A 16,175-nucleotide genomic window follows, 5' to 3' on the forward strand; every position below is an offset into this window, starting at 1 on the left:
ATCACAGGACAATAAAATATTTAACAGCAAGAAAATATTAGTTCTAAGCTTTTATTAAATGGCTTTTCCAGCAGACATTAATCTCATCATGAAAAATATAAAATAGGTTTTCAGATTTATAAGAAAAAGGAATACACAACTTCAGAAGAAGCTTATTCCTTCTGAGTGGGATCTAACAGGTGTCAGTTTTTGTAACAGCTCTTTCTACAGTAGCTATTATTGAAAAGAAATGGTGGTCCATAGGAAATATACTGCTGCGAGTTAGACAAAACAAATGGAGCTGAATCGGGCACAGACATCTGTGTGATGGAGCCTTTCTAGGCTACAAGAGATTCTGCAATGAGAAAAGCCAATCAGATGTTACTATATTAAATTGAGCAGACTCCACAGCTTTGACTATCTTGTTGCCTACGAATGCCACATCACTGTATTTACTTTAGGATCCTGTACTTGTGCCAATTGTTCTACTGTAACTACCAATTACTGTGTCAGCTCTACTCTGGCTGATGACCAGTAAGTGAATGAACTACAACTCTGATCTTTGACAGTGATCTGCAAATTACAATGAGTTGAATACTCCAGAGTCAGAAGTATGTAGAACTCCGCTCTTAATCCTGCTACTTGGGACATACAGTATATGCAACATACTTCTAAAGTGATGTATTTCTTATTGTGATTCAGAGAGAACCTTTAGAATGATCTACAGTCCTGCTCTATTGGCTGACTCCTGATACAATGTATGTTTACTTTAACACATTATCCAAATTAAGTACAGTCTAAAGACCTCCCTTTTGTTCAGCTTGGAGATAATGATATGTCTCCGTCTCCTCCAAATAAAATGTTAGCAACAACATTCCACCAAAACAAGAAAGCTCTATGAAAAGAGCATTTACTTTTTCACATAGATATACAGTTGTCCCTCTTTTTGCTGACTCTTGGTCCAAAGCATTTCCTGGTCGAATAAAATGGCTGACGTCTGCAATATGTACACCAACCTTTGAAAGAAATAAAAACATGGTTTTCAGCATATCACACTGTATGCATTTTATGGATTGAAGCAGAGATTCACAATATGAAAGACTGTCTGTGTTTTCATCTCTCCTCACAATCCCGTTTCCCTGCAGCAACTACCGTGACTGATTACATGAACAAGTAACCTTAATTTAATTTCACTTTAAAGTGATGTTTACAGTAGATACAAGATAGGGGTGCACATCTATTGCCCAGGTGACAGACTTTACATTTACTGGGATGGTAACTCTCCTTGTTGCTTGCAGCCTCCACTGCTCTAATCTCTCTCCAAGTGAAACTGCAATTTGGGTTTGTCTTCCTCCATGTTTGCTAGCCCTACAATTTTGGTGTTATGTGCTATTATTGTCACAAGCTAATATATATCAAAACACACAATACAACGAGTTGTGAGGTGCAAAAAGGTGTTTTACGAGTAACTTAAAAAAACGCAAACAACCCCCACCTTCCCAACCTTTGTAAAAATCCCTTAGACTCCTAGACTGGGCTACTGGTTTGAATATAACACATGGAAAATGGGACTAGCAAATACAATGCATGCACAACATTGTGGTAAAAATTAACTTTTCAAATTTCCTGAACTACAGGCTTGGTTTCTCAACATTAATGTTAACTAGTATTAATATTCCATTTTTACTTCTTTTTTTAAATAGACACCAGAGTTCACTAGTGAACCTGTGCTACGTGGATATAAGCACAGTCTCAGATAACATGGAAAGCTATACACATATGTACATGCATCTGTATTATGACCCTCACCCTACAAAGGGATCAGCACTGGAGACTACAAAGGGCACAAATCACCTCATAGGAGTCCACCTGTGGGATTCTGAATGCGTGCAGGATCAGGGCCTACTACTACACATTGGAAGTATTAAAATGCATGTGCAAAACAACTAATATCAAATGGTCATATCTTCAGTAACTGAAAACCAATGTTTTTCACACCTAGTCCCAGACCTCAGTGAGACTTAATTTCATGCTAAGTATGTCAAATTGCCATTAACTAGTTATTCCATCTCTGCATAACTTAAAGAATAGCCAAACACAAATGTGTCAAAAAAAAAAAAAAAAAAAAAAAAAAAAGGAAGCCGCAGATATAAGATCTTTGGGCAGACAGCACACTTGGAAGATTTCAAGCCAAGAGCAGGATTATTGGGAAAATTATGAGTGAGAACTGGGGATTATAGTTAAATATGTTTTACAGCCTAGAAATGTCTTCTCCGAGCAACCACTTTAAGGACTTGTCCCCACTTGAAATGCCACAGTGGCACAGCTGCGTTGTTGTAGCTGCATTGCTATAGCGTTTTAAGTGTAGACACTTCCTATGCTGACAGGAGGTGTTCTCTCGTCAGAGTAAGTAATCCACCTCCCTGAGAGGTGGTAGCTAGGTTGACGCAAGAATTTTTCTGTCGACCGAGCGCTGTGTGCATGAGGATTTACGTCAGCTAAACAACGCCATTCAGAGATAATGGATTTTTCACACCCGACTGACAGTTAAACCGACTTAATTTTCTAGTGTAGACCAGGCCTAAGAGACTGGCTGAAGCAATCTAAGGGCATGTCTTCACTAGCAACATTAAAGCACCGCCGCAGCAGCGCTTTATATGGCTGTGTAGTCACGGCACCTCCACAAGGGGAATAGTTACCAGCGCTGGGAGCTGCTGGTGCACTATCTACGCTGGCACTTTACAGAGCTGAAATTTACAGTACTCAGGGGGGTATTTTTTCACACCCGAGTGAGAAAGTTGCAGCGCTGTGAAGTGCCAGTGTAGACAAGCCCTCTCGCAGCATTTTCCCTAAATGCTGAGTGACATTGCATATCGCACACCCATTTCAAAATTAAAAAAAAAAACAAAAAACAACAAATCTTTTTTGTGACTTTCTTGGAAAAGTGAAACTTAATCTCAAGAAATATTTTTAAAAATCCTCCTTGTCCACCCAGTCACATTTCATTTTAACGTACTGATATCAGTGGCTCCATTACTGCAACTGGTGAAGACAAAAACATTTTCTAGCGCTGCACATTAAAGAAATCCCATTTCAGTTCCTTCTGCCATTACACTGTTGTTTGAGGAAAAGCGGGGGGGGGGGGGGGACGACAATGACGACAAATAAATGGCCCATAGATAAGAAAATAATGGAACAAAATACCTCTAGATTTCCATTTTCCAGTTCTCTGCAATGTAATGCATCATCAATATCAGTACAGCCTGGAGGATCCACACTACAAACACACAGATATCTCAAGTCTTCTCTAAATTTCATGTCCTGAAATTTTAAATAAGTTTTTCAAACATATTGTAGAAACCAAACTACAAAATGTCATTAGAGGAAGGTACTTTGGGGTAAGATTTTCAAAAGCACCTAAGTGAGTTAGGAGCACAAGTCACATCAACTTTCAGTAATAGAAGAGCTTCTCCCTCGTATACAGTTAGGTCAAAGTGTACAGGACTACAGTGATAGACAGAAGAACTATGAGAGAAATGTTTAAAGCATTTGCTATTTACTGGCAAACAGAAGAAAAAAGACACAAGCTTTTCATGAGCTGAGTCAGCATGGAGTTAGTAAATGATCAGGAGCTAAGCAATAGCGGTTCTGACACTCAGTCCTTCTGAGTGTCAGAGTCAGTAGTTCTTGGCTCCTGATCCTTTGCACAGCTCATGCTGACTTGGAGTTCATGGAAAATTTTGTGGTTTAGGAGAAATCATATAACCTCTCTGTCTCAGTTTTCCAGTTTAAAAAAAAAGTTGCAAATGAATATGTGTAATGAATGTAAAATGAGGATACTACCCACCTACCTCACAGAGGTTATTACAAGGGTCAGTTAATGTTTGTAGAGAGCCTTGATTACAAGTGATTATTTTATACATCCTAAAATAGTCATTTCCCACATTTAGGTTATATCATTGGAGGAAATGCACTTGGAATTCAATAAACAGGAAGTTAACTAGTTGGTTTTGTATTGAATATACTTTGAAGATTTGGGAGAGAGGTTGAAGAAATCTAATTCAGCATAACTCTTGCTGGTGGAACGAAGGAAGAAGCCAAGTAGAAATAACATTTAAAAATTCTCATCCCAAGAGACGGTAGGTTTGGAAAAGTTCTTCCCCTCCCATCTTTATTCTCTGAGATCCCTTTGCAACAAGACAGAGAAATTTTGTGTCTGGTTTTGAAGGAGGAGTCGTGGTAGTCCTTGAGCTCAGTTAAAACTAGTGTTGTCATAGAGCGACTGGCCCCTTTAAGAGGGAGCATGGTCCAGCGCACTCTATGACTGGCTACCTGGTCTGAACTGGGCTTAAGGGAAAGCACCTGGGCCCTAATAAAAGAAGAAACAGTACAAAGACTGCAGAGAGTGAGAAAGGGTCCTACAGCGAAGACCCTGAGATCAAGGGTCAACCCCAGGAGGGGCTGAGAATGGCTTACTAAAGTAGGGAAAAGCCTATGACACTAGGGGCATTTTGAGACAGTACCTCAGAAAGGAGGAGCTGTGCCCAGCTTCGGGCAGGGGGTAGATTTTTTTTGTGCGTGTGTTTATTTTGAACCATATGCCAATAAAACCTGTCCCTAAGGAGGGGTATTACTGAACAGAGAGAAAGACTGTATGGAGCTCACAAGACTGAATGGAGCCCTGAAAAGGAGAAGCAGAGGTAGGTAGAGTGCTACAAGGGGGTGCTCAAGTGGCAGCCACTCTGTTACATGTGTTTTTAATTTACCTCTTCTGTAATGCTCCATGGCATTTTTGGTAAGAAGCTAAGAACAGCCTGGGAGAAAGCCTGATGGGGAACATCATGTTCAAGAAGCAGAACTTCTGTCTCAGTCTCTTTATCTCCAGCAGTTCCTAAATTCTTTACAAAGTGACCCTAAGAAACGAGAGAGAGATATTTAAGCAGCATCTTGACACAGGGCTGTTTGACAATCAAATACTTAACATTACAATCTCTTAAACTGTTATTGAGCTAAACTATACAGTACACTCTCCCCTTAGCTACTTCCTCATCTTGGAGGTCCATTGTTTTTTTTGTGGCGCACACATTTCCTGAGAACTGTTCTAGCCAAAGATATTTAAGTTCCAAGATTTTACCCACTCCTTATTTCCCCCTTTGGAGCCACAATGCCCTCCTTGAGAGAGATGGTACTCTCTCCACAGTTATACTCTCTCCACATTTCAGATTATAATACTCTTTTGATACTGATTTGATTTCCCAGATTGTTAGAAATATAAAGTTCTTCTTTCACTTCGAAGTCTCATAATGTGCTTCACAGAGGTTAACTTCGAGCCCTGTTTATTATTTTTGAGTACTGTCAGTGTATGCAATAATGTACAGGAAAAGGAAAACACAGCATTCCCTGGCCTATATAAGTAAAAACACCAGAATCAGTTCAGAAATATTTCATTTCAGAACTTTAGGACCAGACTTTCAAAGCCTAAATACAAGAGCTGAGAGTAAGCAGCAGCTATGGATGCTCAGCATCTCTGAAAAAAAAAAAAGTAGGGCCACTTTAGATGCTCAAGTTTGAGAGCTGTGACCTCAAATGTTATTCAATCATATCATTATTTTGGGAACTTCCTCAGCATTGCTCAAGGTACTAAAAACATGTAACACAAGAAAGTTTTACGTCACCTAGCTTAATACTACTAATAGTTCTGATCATTATATTAACAATTACTATCCTCAGATATATAATAATGAAATTTTTATTTTAAAACTTACATTAGGATATCTGGAATTTCTGGGCCAACCATCAATAGCAACAATAATTCTTTGTCCCTCTAATGCAGAAGATTGTCTGGTTTCTATTCGAATTCGAGGGATTCTGCGATCAGCCGGTGTAAACAAATGCCGTCTGGCCTGTTGAAATAGAAAAGGAGGAGAAATAACTTTTCCCATTCCCCCTCTTTTTTTTTTTTTTTTTTAAAAAAACATTTACAACAAACAGAATATTTGCTTACCTCTTTTATCTGTGATTTGGAAAGCATGCCACAAAATGGTCTCCAATTTCTTTTTATAATACCTACTACTCTTCCTGATGGTCTCAACATATTCTTGCTTACAGATGACTTTAGCTAGGATTTAAACACAAACAGTATTTGAGTTCATTATTTTAAACATAGCTAATATAGTAAATAATCTAACTCATGCTTTAAGGACACAATTTTATCTGCCACTGTAATGGCCATAAACTATATTATGACATCATAAATAGGACCATGACTCTCCCATCCTCCCATATCCTTTACACCACTTTTAATGTCTGCAAGGTGTGACATCAGCTGCTTTGATTTAGATTAAACTGGTTTTAACCCTAAATGTACAGATATATTACATAAGAACACCACAGTGGAGAAAAAAAATTTGCAAAAAGGGTTCATAGATTCCAAGGCCAGAAGGGATGACGTGATCATTCAGTCTGACTTCCTGCATACACCGGCCCCAGAACTGCCCTCAAAATAACCCTAGAGATCTTTTTGAAAAACATCCAATCTTGATTTAAAAATCGGTCAGTGATGGAGACTCCACCCTGACCCTTGGTAAATTGTTCCAATGCTTAAATGTCCAATGCTTAAATTGTTCTTGCTGTTAAAAATGTACATTTCCAGTCTGAATTTGTCTATTTTCATCTTCCAGCATTTGGATCAGGTATACCTTTCTCTGCTAGATAAAGAGCCCATTACTGAATATTTGTTCCCCATGTATGTACTTATAACTGATCAAGCCACCCCTTAATCGTCTCTTTGTTAAGGTAAGTAGACTGAAAGAGATCAGTGTATCACCATAAGGCAGGTTTTATAATCCTTTAATCATTCTCATAGCTCTTCTCTGAACTCTAATTTATCAACATGCTTCTTGAATTGCGGACACCACAACCAGACACAGTATTCCAGCAGTCGTCACACCAGTGATAAATACAGATGTAAAATAACCTCTCTGCTCCTACTTGAAATTACCCTGTTTATGAATACCAGAATCACATTAGCTCTTTTGGCCAGAAGGTCGAACTGGGAGCTCATGTTCAGCTGATTATCCCCAATGACCTCAAATCTGTGTGTGTAAGAGGAATGCTCTCTTGTGCTGCCCACACAATCCCTCAACTCTCCTCCACCCTTGCTGTTCTGTAAACCTCTTAACAAAAAAGTCTTGTTACTCGGGGATGTGAATGGGGGAGGAGGAAGCTATGTGCTTATTTTAAGACAACAATTTAAAAGCCAGGAAATTCAAAGTTAATGTAACAGGCATTTGACTATATGGAAATTAAGGTGCCCACTGTATCTGAACTCTACCCCCACAGAAATACTATCTTCCTGTCTCTTTTTGTGAATGGAGTATCACAAATACGTACCATAGAATGTTTTATAAATGGTTCCTTATATACATGACCCCATTGAAGGCTAATGGTCTGTCATCACATTTAACCTTTGCTCTTTTCATGCAAGAGCTGTAATCTGGACCTAGCTCCATGTCTAATAACTGGCTCGTACATGGAATCAGAAGGTAATCACGTGAGACCTTCCATACATTCCAGGAGCAGGACCATTTATGAGCAGGGACTGATCACCCCCAGTATGCTATTTTTCTAATTAGAAACTTGTACAGTGCATCTTTTTTACATATCTGTGCACATTTAGTACATCTGTATGTCTATAATAAAGGCAGGAGTTGGCAGGACAATTGTGTAATTAAGATTAAGGCATCCAAGTTTTTGTGGTCCCTAATAAGAAGAAATCTGTAACAAATTGTTATTTGTAATCAAAAATAAAAGGATGGTAAAATTTCTGATTTTTCTCAGAAATTACGAAAGGCAGTGTTTAAACAGCGTAGGCATCTTTTCTATGTATTTAAAAGAAATATAAATATTTGAAAAGATGTGAAATTTAACTTTACATGTGAATTTCCTGGTTGTTGTGGGGTTTTTGTAAGGTATTTTATTGACACCCCCTTAAGCTGCTGCTAAGTACACGTATCATCAATGTTATCTTTACTTTTTTGGTCTAGGCATAAAAAGTTAAGTTCAATAAATTATCATCCCCATAAAAATAAAATAAAAAATAAGAGCAGCAGGTAAACTGCAGGATACGTCTAGTTTTGAAGGAAATTTTATACAAATCACATGGAGAAGAGAGTGAGAGGTAAGAAAGTCTGTATCCAGCTATGACCTGGCTACACTGGCATTCCTGATTTCACATCTCTCACCACTAGAACTGGATGAAAAAAAATGGGTATCGTTACAAAATTTTATTCATTTTGTCAAAACTATAAATTTTGGACATTTTTAACTAGACCTATTGAACTTATCTTTCAAGAGCTGAAATAGATCTTTCTCCAGGCTGCCAAGCAACGAGAAGAAAGGAGACAACACAGGAGCACAAATAGGACTGAATCAGAAACCTGTCATTTATATCATACAGTATTTTCTTTTTCTTCTTCGTTTTCATCATCATCTTCATTTTGACCCTCATCTTGCAAAACCACAGAGGATGGTGCAACCCACTGGTCTTTTGCCAACAGTTCCACAGCTACTAGATCTTCATGAACTGCTCGGTTTAAATTTTTAAGCCCTTGTATAATTATCTGTTTAAGAAAACAATGTTTTAGATATTAAAATTACAAAATTTTACAGTAGTCCCGCAGAAGCTCTATTGTGTTAGGCACAGTACACACGTACAATAGAAGCAGCAGTCCCTGTCCCAAAAAGCTTACACAGTCATTAAGAGTTAGCAATAACTATTTTTTCCATCCCTGGTCTCTTTCAGTACTAAAAATACTTTCCTAGTATTCTCACTCCCACTAACCTCACATTTTAACCCAGACTGAATTTGGAAAATCCAAGAGTTATCTCTTTTTATTGTTAGTCTTTGTTTCAACTGATTTAAAATTTATCTTAAATGTATAAGAAACTTTATTAAAGCACAAATGTGACCTTTTATACGTTTCCCTTGTGACACTGGTAAACCAAGTGCCAGTTCTGACCAAAACTGTAGGCATTAGCTAAGACTCATAGCTTCAAACCAAATCAGCATATTTGTAATAATAAGTATTATTAATTATTATTATAAGACTGTATTTAGTGTTTAGACTGTTAAATGTTTGTAAGTTGCTACATGCGTTAATCTCACTTGTAAGGACTATATCCCATGCTATAAGGAAATATGTAAGTTTTGTTTTATGACCTTGAAAATGTTTGCTCTGAACTTGTGAACACAAGTGGGGAATTGTCCCTCCCACCCATTAAGGACATCTATCAAAATTAAATGGATCATTATGGGACATCACTATACAAAGGACTGTGAATGGCCTCATCACACCTTAGAAATGCTACATGCAAGAGAGCTCCTCTCATGGACTGGAAAGCCAAAAGTAAAAAATAAAACAGGGTCAAAAGAAAACTATTCATCTCTCTTTGTTGTTTGAACTCTCACAGGGTCAAAGACACTAAACTAAAGCAGAGCTCCCCAGGGTTGACCTGAAAGACATTTTGAACAGACAGATTATTACCACATCTCTGTCATCTTTAGGAATCACAGATGGTAACTCAATGTGAGCATGTTTGCTTGCTTTACTCTGTAAAATAACTCATTTCTTTTTCCTAATAAAGGTTAATAAACCTTTAGATAGCTTATTACAGGACTGGCTACAGAAGTGCTCCTTGGTATAAGGTCTAGGGTATCAACTGATCTGGGGTAAGTGAGTGGTCTCTTGGGACCGGAAGAAACCTGAATATTTTGTGACTGTTGGTGTAACTGACCATTTGTCACTATGTCCAGCTTGCCTGAGTGGCCAGATAGACTGGAGAGTCTGCGAGTCAATGGTAAAACTGTAACAGTGATCCTGGAGTTCACATCTGTTACTGGGTTGGTAAAATCTAATTACAGATATAGAACACACCACCTCATGTTTCACATGTATGCGGAGGAATCAATTAAAAATATTACAAGAAGAGACTCTATGGTATTGCACACGTCCAATACAAAACCACTGACTCCACAAACATCTCCCATGTCGTGATGAAGAAACTACTATCTCATACAGTACGAGTTAACTGTATACCTTGCAGGAAAAACATTGAGCAATTCTTTGCATGCTGAAAAGAACTGTCCTTGTTACATGGTGTAATGAAGCTGCTGCCTCACCTGTTAGGATACAGATATTCAGGCCTGCCTGTAAAGGCCTATACTCTAAGAATTTAGGTGTATTCTTATCACTTGGCTAGTTATAGAGGTATAAAAGAAAGAATCAAAATCACTGTCTGCTGGTGTAAGAGCGTTCTCTTACTGTGACAGTCTGAGGTTCTGTTCTTAGGCTAAGGCCTTTGGCTAAGCAACAGAGGCAGCCATAAGCTGGGAAGCGAATGGTCACATCCTCACATTCCAAACCAGTCACATTGAAATAAGGTGTTATTGGGCTGTTAGGAATATAATCCTGTCCTGATAATGCCTATCGCCTCCAGAGAAAGGGAAGTGCCTAGAAAACGTAAAAGGAAACTTAGTTTGATAGCATCCTGTCTGGCAAGAACTCACTTATCAATAGCTGGGATGTGAAATCCTCACTTCTGTATTGTTTTGTCATTATAGTTCCCACTTTGCTATTGTTGGTCTGGATAATCTCTGCCTGGTTCTGTAATTGTTCCTGTCTGTTGTATAATTAATTTTGCTGGATGTAAACTAATTAAGGTGGTGGGATATAATTGGTTACATAATCATGTAACAATATGTTAGGATTGGTTAGTTAAATTTCAGGAAAATGACTGGTTGAAGTATAGCTAAGCAGAACTCAAGTTTTACTATATAGTCTGCAGTCAATCAGGAAGTGGGTGGGTGTGTCGGGAAATGGGAAGAGGGAACGGGGAAACTGGAATCATGTTTTGCTAACGGGGGAAATGGGAACAGGGAATGGGGGTGCGGAAATTGGAATCATGTTTGACTAAGGGCAGGAATGGGACCAGGGACACAGGTGTAAGGCTCTGTGGTGTCAGAGCTGGGAAGGGGGACACTAAGGAAGGAAACTGGAATCATGCTTGCTGGAAGTTCACCCCAATAAACATCAAATTGTTTGCACCTTTGGACTTCGGGTATTGTTGCTCTCTGTTCATGCGAGAAGGACCAGGGAAGTAAGTGGATGAAGCAATAAAGCTCCCTAACATCACCCAGTTCAGAGGAGTTTCTTGGTAGCTCCCATACGGCGGCTGACACTAAAGTTATCTTGTATGTGCTCAATGCCAGAGAGAGAGGTGCTACTAAACTCTGGATTTTTGCACAAGACACAGATGTTCTAGCGCTGTCTGAGAGACATTACACCTAAGATTTCTGCAAGATTCTGTTTCTGTGACTGCTGTTGTGGAACAGAATTATTGTATATCCCTCTGAGATGCATTCCTATCACTTGGACCATTAAAAGTTGCTACAATGCCAGGTTTCCGGATGTGATACTACTGGAAGGCTGGCTGTAATGACCAAATTATCTTAACGGGAGGCATTTTATTCAACCTCTGATGACTCTCTCCTTACTCTGAAGGTGCTCACAACAGCTGAGACAGTCACTGATAAGGTAATAAATGCACTGGACATGTTTATATGCTGAGTTTACCGTTTGAGGACCAACATTATTACACTTGCAGAGCTCTGTTGGTGGATGCTTTCCAAGAAGCAGACAAATGGAAAAAATTGCCACCAACAAGGGGTGCATTTATATCTGGTATCAACAAGGCAAATCATCAAGCAATGGAATGGTTCTGTGGATGATCAAGCACATCCAAAAACTACCCTCCCCTCCTGGGCACGAATGGGTCTTGGAGGAAGGATTTATCACACACCAGTGATATATAAAATACCATGCATGCCCGAATCAATCCTTCAGGTAATCAAATGCTTGTATGAACAGACTAGATACTCAACACCCTGCAAAGGTTTGGCTAACAGCGTGCCTTGTACGGAGATATGCAAGAGCGGCAATTTGTCTAGACGGAGATGACTCTGATGATGACTTGATGAATTAAAGTTTTCAGTCCTACATGTCAGGGCTAATTCCCCCAGGATTATCAAAGATCAAAGTCCTTCTTATGTAAGCAATGCATCCCTGTGTTAAACTAAAAAAAATTTGATTTTTAAAAATGTTCTCAACTATATATTTACACAATTGTTCTAGGTTTGTCGTGTTTGGTATCACTGTGTTTGTGAAAGACCGGACTTTCAAATGATACCCAACTTGACCCATTTTCAAAGACATTGTATTATCAAAGTTTCCAACGATTGGAAGACCTGGAGCTGGAAGAAAGCAGCAAGTCCTTCCTACGACGCAGAGGGTGACATGACTGAAATTATGATTTTGTAGATTTTTTTTAAACAAATCAAATGAGACCTTCCCTACCTTTCCATCACTAACTTGCCCACAGAATGAGATTTTACGACATTACATTCCCAGAGTACTAACTTCAATAAGTGCTCAGGAAGATGAGCAAAAATATATATTTGAATGTACTCCAGACATATTTCCTTGGTCTTAAAAAGTGGACTTGTATATTGGTCAATAGAGAATCTTCTCACTTCAATTAACAAAGAGTCAGAGTTGTGGCAGAGAAAACTGGAGGGGGAAAAAAATGGCCGCAATAAAATGCACACTGCTCACAAAAAAGAAGCGGACAGTGCTATAAAAACCAAGATCTTGGTGGAAAACCTGAGTTAAAGACAACTGGGATGACATGACATAGATCACATATAGGTAACTAATGTAGAACTAATGTAAAACTAAGAGAAAGGGCCTTCATTAAGCGAAGGGACATTATAGCAACATTTCAAAACAGTAAGAGGTCATGTGGCTCATCTACATAAATCCTTAGAAACCCATAAGTTATTCATAAAAACACACTGGATGTTTTTCAAAACATGAAATAGAATGCAAAAAACTCACTTCTTTGTTCTCTTCAGTATCTCCATAAATCCATACTGTAGCTTCAAGATAATTATCTCTGTTGGCTCTGAAGGTTCCTTGAAAGTAGATTCCAGATTTTATGCCTTGCTGTAATTTGCTAAGGGGAAGATGCTCTGAAAAAATTATCCTTCCACTTTCTATTTCTTTCTGTTAAAAAAGTTAAAATTGTAGTTGATTCATTGCATTAATAACTATTCTAAAACTAAGCTCACTGACATCAAATTCAGCCTACCGAACTTCACTGCAAAAATCAGAGGTATAACCATTTGTTGAGGTAGCAATAAGAGTATATAAAATGTGCAGGCTACTGCTAACAGGAAGTGGATTACTGTCTCAAAAGGTTTCACAGCAGTACAAGGACCCTGGAAGCATCACATACTGGGAGTTCTTTTCTTCTGCCTGCAGCTGCACACCATAGCCATATACTGTGTGGATATCAAGTGCATTTATATTTATTCAGAGGTTATCAGGACAGCATCAAGTTTGTATGAGGGAAAAACCGTTCCCAAGACAATATTTCTCAATGTTCCATGTAACCTCTCACCCCCTGCCAAATCCTAAACCTTTAAAATCACAACCAAATTAGAGTGATTTAAAGCATTTACTAAAACCACAACTTTAAGAGAAATATTGAGCAAAGTGAGAGCCTTGGAACCACATCAACTCTAATATATTTAGTAAATCAGAACATATTTTGTCCCATATTAAATCATTGGTAATTATATGAGTATGTAGGTATTTGAAATACCTAAATTGTTTATACAAGTAAATCATATTAAATAAAAATGGACAGAAAACACTCATGAAAAATATTAAATTAATGTGAGCTCTAAAATAACAGGAACAACCGAAGAGCTAACTGGTCCACAATCCAGTTTTAGGCAATGTTTGTTTACTCCAGTTATTCTGGCTATGGATCTACATTTTTGGTTCAATTGATATTGTTTTCACCCGACACTGAATGAGGAGCTATCTACCGTAACTGTGACTTCTGCATGTAACTTGTAATGGTTTTCTAATAACTGCATAAACAGTGCATTCTGAGCAGCATTTCATTTCTCCAGCAGCAGCAAAACAATACGGTCACGAAACTTTGATAAGTTAAGAATGCACATAAAGACCAGTATCACCATATTGCAAACCATTTATATTTCTTTTGAAGAGCTGGAACAAAATAAATAAAAGAAAACATACCCCTTCATCAGATACACAAGCAAGCCGATCTACAAGATCAGGATTAGCTATCAAGCTCTTTATATACTCTTCACCTATAAAAACACAGGCAGAAGATTATTTATTTACAAGATAAGTATGAAGACACTAGGAGATTTTTACATGTCAGCAATAAGTCAAATACTTCATATCAAACTTACATGTATAAGCAGTTAACCCCTCTTCCACAGCCTTCTCTTTATTATTTCTGTCATTTGTTAGTAAAATAACTTGGATGGTCTCCTCATTGTTTATTTTCTTCAAGTGTTCATCATACCATTTTGCTGCTACTCGGATGGCTTTATCGTTGCGGTCATTAGCAGTTTCTCCTTGCTCTTGTTCTATATAAGTTTCTCTGAAACCAACAGAAAATCCTAAAGCAAGGTTAAAAGTGTGATGCTACTGATGTTTAAATATATCCAACAACAATCTAAAAGTTAGGGGAATAAGGAAAAATAGTGAGAAAATTCTATTTCCAATACAGAAATTATTCAAGATTAGGGAGGATGTGAGACACTCCAGAGGGACTTAATGAATTTCATTAACTGAGCAACACAAGGACAAACATAATGCACTACAGAAACAATAATAGAAGTTACTTGCATGCATCAACAAATCCAAATTAGTTATTTCCTGTGATGGAGTTTACAGACCCCACACCAAGTCTGAGAAAGAGGGAAGGGCTGGAGCAGTACTGGGGCAGGAAAACTTTGCCCTCAGGCAATGCCTAGCATGGTCCTGGGGAAAGGACCAGTATAAAGAAAGCTCCAGCACGGGTGAGGAAAGAGAGAAGTACTGCTCTTCAGCAGTAGAAAACGCAGCCCCTACCCCTTTACCTTCAACAATAACAAAGGAGAACTGTGTGCAGGAACACCAGAGAGTTACCTGCATTGGCCCCTAGATTGCGGGTTTAAAGCCAACGAGATTTACTTAACAGCAGACATGCCCCAAATGGAGACATCAGGTGTGGTAGGAAGTGGCTCAGGAGAAGGTGACTAGGAGGTGGGCCAAACTCAGGCCACTCCAGGCTCTTACACTTTCAGGGCCCTGGGCTGGGATCTCGTTGTGCAAGGCGGCCCAGGTCTGCTTCCCTCCCAGATTCCCCTCCCCAAGCCGTAGGCTGGGCCGGACTAGGTGTTACCATCAAGGAAGCCGACCTAGCTGAGACCCATTCAGGGGTCCAGGACACACTCAACTGAAAGAGAGACCTAAACCACTAGGTCTGTTGACCAAACAAACAACCCCAGTAAACCTTCCCTAAGAGAGACTGTTGTCTCTGTGGATGTCTAGATGAGGCTACTGGCTCAATATGTATGTATTCAGTGTTTCAGTTACCTCATTTAAAAAATAAACCCACACAACAGAAATAGAAAAGAGCTTGGAAGGAAAATAAAACTTAAGAGATATTAGGGGTGAGTTCTACAAGATATTAAAAATAATAGAAGTATTTACTTTGGAATGAAAGGGGATGGTCAGAGGAAAGATGGTCTTGCAGTTTGGGAAATGGACTGGTAGTCAGAAGATCTGGGTTCAGTTCCCAGGTCTGCTGAAACTTTTGTGTGTCCCTGGATAAAGTTGTTTAATATATCTCTTCCTCTGCATGGGAATAATATTCTCTTGTCCCAACTTTTGTTGGTCACACCTCAGGGCAAGGACTATCTCCTACCATGTGTTTGTACAGTGCCTAGCACAACAGGGTCCCCAACTTGCCCAGGGCCCTCTGGGTACTACCATAATACAAAATGATTTATACACTCTCATTATGTTTGGCACTACCATTAGCCATTTCTTATAGCATGAGAAGACGATGGCATACATAATTACTTCCTTTTATTTGTCTTAAACTTTTTGCACTTTATTGTATCTTTTAAATGTGAGGTATGGAACTCAACACTACATTATTGAGTCAAGTTACTTAGTAAGATTCAGGCTTGGTCTACTCTACAGAGTTAGGTTGACATTAGACAGTTTATGTTGACCTAACTATGTCAGTGTCTACGTTAGAATGCT

At 38.7% G+C, this 16,175-nt stretch overlaps 1 protein-coding gene across 3 annotated transcripts in view; it reads right to left on the minus strand.

The window, feature by feature from the left end:
* Window positions 1-16,175, minus strand: part of DIS3 (DIS3 exosome endoribonuclease and 3'-5' exoribonuclease) — a 32,757-nt gene that overhangs the window by 13,062 nt on the left and 3,520 nt on the right. The window contains exons 3-11 of one of the 3 annotated variants that reach the window (XM_077812284.1): window positions 14,327-14,520; window positions 14,148-14,221; window positions 12,933-13,100; window positions 8,436-8,600; window positions 5,984-6,097; window positions 5,745-5,882; window positions 4,746-4,892; window positions 3,184-3,300; window positions 894-995 (exon numbers count right to left, since the gene is read on the minus strand). In XM_077812284.1, coding sequence (XP_077668410.1) covers window positions 894-995; window positions 3,184-3,300; window positions 4,746-4,892; window positions 5,745-5,882; window positions 5,984-6,097; window positions 8,436-8,600; window positions 12,933-13,100; window positions 14,148-14,221; window positions 14,327-14,520 — 1,219 coding nt within the window. Of the gene's footprint in view, window positions 1-893; window positions 996-3,183; window positions 3,301-4,745; window positions 4,893-5,744; window positions 5,883-5,983; window positions 6,098-8,435; window positions 8,601-12,932; window positions 13,101-14,147; window positions 14,222-14,326; window positions 14,540-16,175 lie in introns of all 3 variants that reach the window. The other 2 variants (XM_077812301.1, XM_077812293.1) reach the window with 2 other exon arrangements.

Source organism: Eretmochelys imbricata, chromosome 1 (genome assembly GCF_965152235.1).
Source record: "Eretmochelys imbricata isolate rEreImb1 chromosome 1, rEreImb1.hap1, whole genome shotgun sequence".
Lineage (NCBI taxonomy): Eukaryota > Metazoa > Chordata > Testudines > Cheloniidae > Eretmochelys > Eretmochelys imbricata.